At 39.7% G+C, this 10,547-nt stretch overlaps 1 protein-coding gene across 1 annotated transcript; it reads right to left on the reverse strand.

The window, feature by feature from the left end:
• Positions 1 to 6,027: 6,027 nt before the first annotated feature.
• Positions 6,028 to 8,830, reverse strand: LOC146683950 (uncharacterized). Its single transcript, XM_085442848.1, has 2 exons — positions 8,445 to 8,830; positions 6,028 to 7,188 (listed from the first exon to the last, which is right to left on the reverse strand). The coding sequence occupies exons 1-2, from the start codon at positions 8,779 to 8,781 to the stop codon at positions 6,665 to 6,667; spliced, it is 861 nt and encodes a 286-aa protein (XP_085298974.1). The 5' UTR covers positions 8,782 to 8,830; the 3' UTR covers positions 6,028 to 6,664.
• Between the last annotated feature and the right edge of the window lie 1,717 nt (positions 8,831 to 10,547).

Here is a 10,547-nt window from a genome sequence, read left to right on the forward strand (position 1 = left end):
TCCCCCCCCAAATATTGACAATTTTGAAAAATCCTTAGGTCAGAAGTAAGGTTTATCTTAGAGTATACCCAGACCACACACACAATCCAGGGAATACCAGCTGAAAACAAAATAACCCATCCGCTCAGTGTGAAATTCTAATAATTGTTCTTGCTTCATTGTTGAATAGCAGAAATCTGTCTTGGCACATGAGCCATAATCATAAATCCAGTGCAACTACTTTGCAAATGGCCAGGGACATTACAGATAACTGCATTCTGCACAGGCTCAACAGTGTGACAATGAAGCAATACCTTACTAATACCAGGACTTTTCAACTATAGCCTGTAGTATGTGCTGCAGCGCTTCACAGCTTCAGTGAGCCAGGAGGCTTCGAGTCGGCAGAATCCCAAACATCATGACAACAAGCCATCAGTCATCTTCCCCCCAAGCTGCTGTGCACACTTGTGTGTTTCCGGAGTTCTTACTGTGGGAAATGAGCAGGGTTAAACATGAAACAGGAGGAAATGTTCATCATTGCAGCACACTCTGTAATATTCTCCCTCATACAGCATTGTTTTAGCTGCAGGGAAAGAGGAGTTGCTTTTATTTATTTATTTATTTTTTACTTAAACATCCCCTGCTTGTTCACAGCACAAATCAGTAGTCTGCTGTGCATGCTAAGCATGGTTAATAGCAAAATGTTGATAGAACAGCGATGCCATATTAATAAAACACTAATCCTCTGTTTAAGTTAAAGATAGATTATTCTTTTAGTCTTAAGTAGGAAAATGTCAGCAATGGAAAAAACGTAAAGCTTTGAAAGAATGCTGGGTTTTTAGAATATTCATATATTCATTATATGTCTTTTGTGTCTTATTAAGTAGTTTTAAAGTAGTGAAAACAATTTGTGTCGCCATGTCTGCCAGTCTGTCAGCTTATTCGTGCATTTAAGAAGATTTAGGTATTCAGACCTAAATCATATTTTCGTGGCTCCAGTTTTGGATTTTCATGGATCATGTTAAACAAATTTCCTTAACAGTAACCATGAAATATGTGAAAAGTTTAATTTAAAGTTCTGTTATGAAAATTACATCAGCAACATTATTACACTGCAAAATTAATACTGCAGTGAAAATGAATGTCTGTCTTTTTGAAGTATCGAATGTTTCATTAAAATTACTTTCTGATGGTTTCATTGTCCCACAGTGCTGACGTAAAAATAATATGTTTGCAAAACTAAACAAGCTACATGTCTACTCAATTTTCCTTATCACAAGTCAGGAAATAGCCATTAAATTGGGACACCTGAAAGCCACTTTATTAGGTATTCCAAGTGAAACCCAGTTGAAATAATACAAGATAAATGAAGCTGAAAAAACCTTTGGCTCAAACTGTTTTAGAAACCTGCTGTTTGTGCTGCAGTTAATAATATTTTACTGTTTACAGGACTGTGTTATTACACTATTTTAATGTATTTGCTAATGAGAGTCCAGTGAAATGGAGCTGTAAAACGTCTGGAATATCTGTTGCTATCCAGGTACTTCAGCTGAACAACCTAAAAATGAACTTTACCTTAACTTGTGTATGTCCGTATTAGGCATTATGTAATTGGGATATAGCAGCATAAAATCCCACTGTGGACACCACCTACAGATGTAGCTGATATCTGAGAATCCGAGCCGAGTCTCTCCAATCTGAAACTCCTTTCTGTGTGTGTCAAAGGTCTAAAACATTACGTCAGTTTGCAAACTGTGTGTGCAGGCTGATAGGTAACACTATAAAGTATTAAGGAAAATCAATTATGTTTATTTTCTTGTGCTGTTACAGATGGTCTCCTGTCTCCAGGGGAGACTAGACACAAAGCAGTGGGATTTGAAGCTTACATACAGTTCACATTTCCAGCAGCCTGATATCACTATTCTGATAACACTGCAAATCCTTTTATGCTGTGAATATTAAAATGCTTTTTTATGTGTGAACAAAAAAAAAAAAAAGGCAATTGATTAGACCCTGATGAAGTCATTGGGTATTGAATAAGTCTTGGATGATCAATAATGGTCAACATGTGACATTTAGCAGGGTGACTGTTGTGATTACAAGTTCATTCAGTTAGGCAGATCTCGTCTGGGGCTGCAGTAGGTGACTCCCTCACTGCGCTGAGTGCAGCTCACCACAGCAGAGACAGTTTCATCACCAACTTACCTTTTTATTGTCACCGATCATCCTTAACTGGGAAGCATTTAAAATGCCATTGATCTTGATAATGCTGTGCCATAATATGACAGTAACAGTTGTATGAGATTCAGGAAGTCAAATTTCCAAGATTGATGAGTCGTAGCAGTTGAGTTATAATCCATCTACCTGAGTGATGCTCAGGCACTGTTCCACAAGAAGGAGCAGACAAATAAATAAAACCCATAAAGGTGACACAGGAAATTGATACTTAACAATCATCTTGAGCAACAAGCACCTGGAGAGACTGGTGGGCAGCACTTACTACTGTGGAGGGAGAAAGCTAAGAAGGTTAGCGGGTCATAAAAAGAACAAAACCTCCTAAAGGCCAATCATAAAAGTTCCATGTTATACACCAGAACTGAGCAAAGTTGTGTTTGTGACATTCACAAGTTTTTATTTTACTGATTTACTTTAAAAATTAAAAGGAAGATTTCCCAGTTTGGTCATAAACCCTACCATTATGCTTATACAAATTATTTTATAAAAGTAGATATTAGAGTCTGACCATAAGGCTGTGAGAAAACTAGGAGAACATGCAATGCGTGCCAGAAATTTTAAAGATTTTATTTAATGAAGCAGTAATTCACAGAAACCAGTCTGTAGAACATATCCCCACCAAAGCGGAAATGACTTCTAGGCCTCTGTTGGCTTTTCTCCTGCATGCAGCAGTTTTTACGTCTCTGCTTTTTTCACCAAAACCTTTCCAATAACATCTTTGTTGCTGAGTGGCATTTTCTTACACTTAACTGTTATTCTTGAGTCTTTTATATGTTGTTAAATATGTGTCAGTTATAACACACTTCCACATTATCGACACCGAAATCTACGAAAGACATAAATGACAAAAATAAGCCTTTTGATGATATTTCATGTCTTTAAATAGTACAGCCATCCATCTGAACTCATTTATGTAAGGAGCAAAAGCAAATTCACACAAATTCCAAAGGCGTTGTTTTGTTGTCCAATGAAAAGTGTTTTAACATGAATTTTATTTCTGCAGGATGGACATCGATGCATACACGCTTTTGCACAAACTTGGTTTCATGTTTATATTGTAAAGTTTTCTGTCAGAATAAACAGCATCAAGAACAGGACTTTGGCACATGTATTCATGTTGTTTAAGAGGCACACATACTTGTGTTGTTGTTTTCTTTTCTTTTTTCATTCTTTATTCCTTGCTCGAGCTCGCCTTATGATCTGAACTCATCGGTGATTGAATAAGGCCATAAATTCAGTACATATTGAGGGTATATGCCTACTTAGAAACTGTGCCTACAGAAATATTTTCCTAAGATACTGTGTGATAATTTCAAAAGGGGATTTGAACATTTTTGTTTAATGACTTTTAAATGTAAATAATGTCCATTGTTACTACCCCTGGAGATGTTTTTTTAATCGCTATATAATGAGGAGGTTACCTTTCTTTGTGTTCTCTGATAAAGCATTGTTTGCCAAAGCAAAAACCTCATAAATAAATCAGTGCTAAATAAATGGAGGTCATTGTACTGAAAAGACATCGTGCTTTTCGGTGGACACCAAGCCCAGCTTATGAAATTTTAAAGCAGGTTAGTCATTGGCATTAATTACTGATGTAAATAACCGCATGCATGGATCGTGGCCAAGGATGGGAAAACAAATTAGCAAATGAAGAATAAACTGAGGGGAAAACCTCCTAAATGGAGCTTAGAGGATTTTTAGTTACTTTCAGGCTTTAGGAATCTCTCTTAGGCTGCAGGCCAATCAGAAAATAAACTGTTTATGGAAATATATACTAATAAACGAAAGGGTTGACTCATAAGCATTAATTATTATCATCATCATTTATTTGCTTTGATAGAGCCCCATATAATGAATGGAATTATCACTTCTCCAATGGACAGCAGCAGCTTATGGGATGGTAAAATAAGAAGCAGCTGGCATTTGTTGATTATAGTGAAAGATACTTAAAGCAGCACATCTTTGTTAAACTTAGAGCAGTTTTGTTTTCACTGCAGCTTAAGAAAAGTCTGGATGCAGGGAGCATTTTTCAAATCTAAACCCCAAATCAGTTACACAACAGCTGCAAATTGGACAGTTGCACATCAGTCACTGTAAAGGACATAATGCAAAATTTTGAAATTAATGATGGACCGTAACCAAAGCTGGTTTCACGGTACCACGGCTGGGATCATTTGTCACTTCAAAGATCTACTTAAGGCAAAGCCCAGAATCTAGAAAAACATGTAAGGATTTTTTGGCTTTCCTGATCCTCGCCCCCTAAAAACACATCTGATCAAACGGGGCAAAGAAGTCAAGTGAGTGAAAAGGAAATAATGACTTTATGCTGCTAACTAGGAGTGACCCAGCGTGTGAACAACTGGCTAACTTAATGTTGAAATGGAAGCAGTCTGTTCGCCCTTGCACTGGGGCCCTTGGGGGAGGCTTTCTTTGACCCTTGGGGACCCCCCCTCCTCCTTGACCTCATCCACAGAATTACTGCACTTCAGTGTGTGGATCCTCCAGCTTTCAGTGGCTGGAAAAAGATCATGTAGAGGAACCAGAGGTAAAAGTCCCATTGAACCTCAGCACTGTTAAAATCATAAATCACCCAGCATATGGAAGAATTTCAGGAATCCAGCGCTGTCTGCTTCTTCTTCCTTACACTCCCCTCCCCTCTTCCTGCCTCTTTGTAAATGAACATATTTTTTCGAGGAGAACTTTTCTTGCCATGTGTCTTTCTCTCTTTTGCCCTTTATTATATTTCTCCTAAATTACCCAGCTGTCACCACCTCTTCTCTACAGATGTGGTGTGGACGTGGCTTTATTTAGATCGAAATGTTCATAGACTTATAGGTGCTATATAACTCCCCTGACACCTACTGAGGCGTGCTGCAAATGGTGTCAAATATTTACCAAATGCCAGCTGATGAAGCGATGAATTAGGAGCAGGAAGGCATTCCATCCAGAACAACTAGGGGATCAACTTCCTTGTTACCCCCCCATTTCATAGCTGTCAGTGGTCATCTGTGATAGCTCATTTACAGCAACACAACTCTTATACATCATATAGCATGCTTATAACTCGTGCGCAGTATCGACACCAGGCCTCACGTTATCAAGAATAAGACAGGAATTGCTCCTTTGGAAGTTGCAATCTATCTGATAAACTCTGGAGATTCAGGAGAACATGTGACCCACTTCTATCAAATGCGTGCATAACGCCCTCCCCCCCAATTTTAAAATCAAAAATAGATGATTAAAAATAACCCTTCCATGACTCTGTTTACATTTCAGAATCCACATGTCACAGTGACACAGTCAACGCCATTTAAAAAAGAAGTCTTCTCATTGTTCTTTAAGATAATATGTTGTCATAAGTGACTGAATGCCACTGGTCTCTGGTGCAGCCCTATAGGATGTTGGAAGGGCTTCTACGCTACACAACTAACATGCCCCCTGAGTGGGAGGCCAGCCCCAACTTGCAGCACTACAATTTGGCTATTGAAAAGGCAAAGGCTGGGAAGGAGGAGGCAAGAGATCTTGTCATGGTGCCCAATGGGTTCAGAGCTTGTGGTTGGAGTGCTGGAAAGACTGCCTTGTCTCAGTGATTAATGGTGGGGAACTCATAGGCAGAAGTGAGGGAGAGGCTTATGTGGCGGGACTGTGCAACATGAATGCACAATACTACGGAGTTTTCAGTGAATCTAAAGCACGCCTTAATTTGATTACATTTGGGATCTAATCCAGGAATCTTTAATCATAAAAATACTGCTGGAGAAAAAAAAATGTAAGTCTAATCAGCGATGAATAGGGTAAACATTGCACAAGAGCTACAGTTTTCCCACATTCATTTATTAAGCCTGTACAGTAGGTGACATCTCAATTAATCAATAGAAGTATCAAAGACTTGCCGTATCATTTAATAGTTTTAACAAAAATATAACATCATTCAAAACGAACATTAATTTGCCCATTTAACACTTACTAATATTTCACACAACCTGCTATTTAGATGAAAACAAAAATCCTAATGTAACACTTAGAAAATGACAACCACTTAGCAATTGTCTGACAACAGGAAGGCAATGGAAAACTCACTCAAAAGTCTACATCATGCATGCATTAACCATGCGCAATACACGCGTAAGATTACAGAACAAAAACATGTAATTATTACTTCATGTCTTGTGTATGCTGTGTGTATGTACAAAAAGCACAGCAAGTTTGAGGCCCTGCAGTCTTCAGTCACTGTGTTTGAGAAACACAAAAGATATCGCTGTAGGTTTCCTTTAATTAAGATGTGTTCATATGGTTTAATTAAAATGTTCCATGAATGCTGAAAGGGTGTGTTGAGGGAACTTCAACCCTGCTGATCAGACTCATCCTCCAGTCTTTCATAAGTAAGTGAAAGTAGATGTATCATATTGAGATTTTGATGAGCACAGGAGGAGTTGGCCATTATGGGGCCCTAGGGCCACTTTGAAATGCCAGCATGGTGATGACTATCTATGCCCGTAAAGGAGGCCGATGGACCATTTGCAACAGATGGAAGTATGCAGTTCAAATGGGCCAGGTCTGATGGCTGAATATACTGACCACTATTGCTGTTGCTGAAAGAGCCAAATAGAGAGGCGTGCAAGTCTGAGGAGGAGGAAGTTCTAACAATGTTTGCATCTGGAAAATTCAGGTGGTCTGCAAAGGAGGTTGAGCTGGGGGACAGGTTGCAGGTGGCCAACTGAGATAAACTTGTCATCTTTCCATACTTCTGCTCCTTCTTGTACCTCATCCTGCGGTTTTGAAACCAGATCTTAACCTGACGATCAGTGAGCTGGAGCCCAGCAGCCATCTCCAGCCTCCTAGGACGACACAGGTAAGGGCTGAAGTGGAACTCCTTCTCCAGCTCCAGCAGCTGGTTGTTGGTAAAGGCTGTCCTCTCCCTCTTCACACTTTGCCTTCCTCTACCTGATAGACCAGCTGCCATGCCACTGCTGACTGATGATGGAGGAAGCACATAAAGAAGAGAGGGTGTTAAAAGGAAAACATCTAACAGTTCTATCCTGAAATGTATAACCTGCACATGGAAGACTTCAAGTGCCAGGGAGGCCCGTGTTAATCCTCAGACAATCAACCTGTGACCAAGTAAGAGCCCTCAGCTCTTCCTGCACATTCAGTCATGGTTGAGACGCTATACAAGACTGGCTGTCTACTGTGTCATGTGTTCAGGGAAAGTTACCTCCCGAAGAAGCAGTCTGGGGGAAACATCTGACGCCACTACGGCTGCCTGACAGAACACATTAATCAGAGCTACACACGGAAGCAGACCTGTCAAATCCTCATCTCAGTCACTTAAAAGGTACCTTGGGACCACCACTGAAAATAACCACCATTAGGGATTCAATTTGACATGTATATGAGCAGCACCAGGCTCTGTTGATAATAATGTAACAAAGCCAGGGTTAATGGATACTTAATAAGACCTATAGTGAAAACTATATAACAATAATCTGCCGCACTGGAGGACTGCTTCCTTGTTATATGTCAGCATGTCGACACAGCAAAGTTTAACTATTTCAAAGATTTAAAAAGAAAGAAAAAAACCCAGCATGATTACAACATTAAATTAAAAAAAATCAAAAAGTTTTTCTCTCTCTCTTTTTTTTTTTTAAATATATGGAGATTTTGCTCTCAAAATAAACACACTCGCCTCTATAGTCGTGATGTGATAGAATTAATGAACTGATACAATCCATTTTGAGACCGTGTCAAGAGATGACAGATCGCAGAGTGCTGATTTTTTCTTTTTTTTTTTTGGATTAAAAGAAGTGTTTGTGCAGCATTTGTGCTGCAGCTTGTCTGTTTGGAACATCACTTTGCCTGCAGGACTGGAAAAACAGCCCCGTATGCTGTGAGCATGACAGTGGCATTTGGTTAACTGTTCAGTAACACCAGCACTCATTCATTGACAAAGCAGAAAGAGCGCTCACATTAGAACAAAGTTCTCTTAAGTGTGATCAAGCAGATGACTTTGACCACTCTTGAAAAGTTACTTTGCTGTAGCTGTTCTGCTTCCAAAGAAAGGTAACAAAGACAGTGAGTGTTTGAGTTACATATCAGTCGAAAAAAAGAAACATTTAAAAAGAGGGAAAAACGTGTTTGTAAAGAGCCTAATGAAGCTTCTTGTGTCACAAATATTTTGAACACTCAGTGTCAGCTTTAAAAAGGCACAGATAATGAACAAAACCAGTTACCAGACTGTTCAGAGCCAGTGGTCCGTGGATTCATCCAGGGAAAAATTACTTCTGAGCGGCAGATGGTGAGTAGACTGCAGCTCCTGCTCTTGATGTCCAGCTTGCCCTTGCCATGGCAGTGAACCACGGGCTCCAGTGGGCACTCAGATTGTTCATCTGGGTTCAACCTGGAACTGACACGAGAAGAGGAGGTCATGTTTTGCTGATTAAGTTCTGCTTCTTGGCCTCCTCCTCCTCCTTCATTGTATCCCGCGCTTAATTTTGGCACCTGTCCAGAGCTCATAGCAAAACTGTTGCCATGCAGCTGCAGTGGGAGGGCAAACTGTTGGGGGTCCATGGACCCAGCTCATCAAACTGTTTCAAATAAAACCAGGAGTCCCTCAACAGCAGTAAAAGGCGAGGACGTGTGTCTATCTAATATTCGATCACAATTAACCTGAATGTAAAAAGGCACGCGGGAAAGTGCACTTTGAGTAACCATTTGGAACAATTGAATAATATTTACCAGAAGGGCGCCGTGGTCACGTGTGGCAGTCCTCCAATGACGGAGCTTTGGAGTTGGAAAGTAATCCGCCGGCAACTTGCAACCCAGAGGAAGCTTCTGCCATATTTCTTCAGACATTTCTATGAGCAGCCTGCATTTCTTTACCTAGGATATTAAAAATATATATAATGGAATATGAAAAGACGCCAAACGACTGTGTAATCAGTGTAAGAGAAAGAGGGAGATGTGTTTAAACGGAGAAACAAACATTAGGAGAAAGGGGGGGAGACAGACAAAGCTTACACGCGCGGTGAGGAGCATTTCATTAGAAACTGGGCGCAGATTTCTTGTAATATTGTTACTCTTTTGACAGGACTCATTTTCTCGTTTTATTTTTGAAGGAACCGCCGCTCGCAGCCACACATCCTGAACTTTTTGGTGGTAGGTTTGAACAAATACGATGCGAGGATTTTTTTCCTCTGCGCTACAATACGCGTCTGTGAGGTGGAATAAGAGATGGTTAATAACTGGTTATAGATCACAGCTCATTATTCTGCTGAAGCTTTTCTAGGTGTAAAATTATTAAAAAAGAAATTGCGCTCCTTGTTTGCTTGTTTGTTTGTTTGTTTTTTCCCCAGTCAAACGCTATTATAAATAATGGTGCTTATTCGCGTATTTTCATTCTACTAGGGGCACTAACTGGAGTAAATCTGTTTCAAGTCTGTAAAACGAAATCATTACGCTTATTTTGGATAACTTAGTCTGAAACGCATTTAAATACCTATTATAAATCGGCGGGTTTTATAAACACACAGAGCGTGTGTTTATAACAGTGTAGCTTTGGCTTAATGGGATTCACTGGGAGTGGTCAAACAAAGACATGACAGTCATTGCCACACAAAGACAAAGGAGGCAATCGTCAAAGATGTTTTTTTTCTACAGGACAATTCAACGCATTTGCATTAATCAGGCATCACTGTACAGCATCGAGTCCACTGACGGTGGCTCCAGGAGGCAACACTCAAACACTATGGACATCTTTTGGAGGAATTAAATTCCTCCTTCTGCACGAAGGCGTGAACCCAAACATGAGATGCTCAGTTAAAGGCTCTTGCGCGCCTATTTGCAGCCACAGTGTCAAACATCCAAGACAACTGGGACTTAGCTATGAAGGCGTAAAACACCTAAATAAAATATGAATTTTTCAACTTCATTTTAAAACCCATAATAAATATTTTTTTCTAGGAGAAGTTATTTGGTATAAAAGCTACATCAATTGTGGCCTAACTGAGTTATACTGTAGGGAAAAAGAACTCATAAAACGTGTTTGTTTAATTCCAGCAATGCGCAATTTTATGCAAAACGGCCACATAACGAGAATAATGAATCTATCACAAAATTATAAATAGTGCTCCCTAAAACATGTTCTAAATGAGAAGGTTTGGGAGACTATACTGAATATTCCAAGCCAGTATTAATCTTAGCTGAACCATGTTTTGGATGTAAGCTCCTTCTGGTGTTTCAGTACAAAGCTGCAAAGCTGTCGAGAAAACCCTCTTTAGATGTCTCAGAGGTGATGGATTATGCACTCAGGGTTTGCGTGGAAAGAGAGGAGCCTT

This window comes from Copadichromis virginalis, linkage group LG20 (genome assembly GCF_057382275.1).
Source record: "Copadichromis virginalis isolate Kocher_CV1m ecotype Utaka linkage group LG20, C_Virginalis_male_GT1.1, whole genome shotgun sequence".
NCBI lineage: Eukaryota > Metazoa > Chordata > Actinopteri > Cichliformes > Cichlidae > Copadichromis > Copadichromis virginalis.

Bases quoted from the DNA above. Each gene is read 5' to 3' on its own strand.
- LOC146683950 (XM_085442848.1), bottom strand. From the start codon at position 8,781: ATGGACCCCCAACAGTTTGCCCTCCCACTGCAGCTGCATGGCAACAGT. The intron at 7,189-8,444 runs GTAACTGGTTTT...CTCCATCATCAG, and splicing joins CACTGGCTCTGAACAGTCTG to TCAGCAGTGGCATGGCAGCT.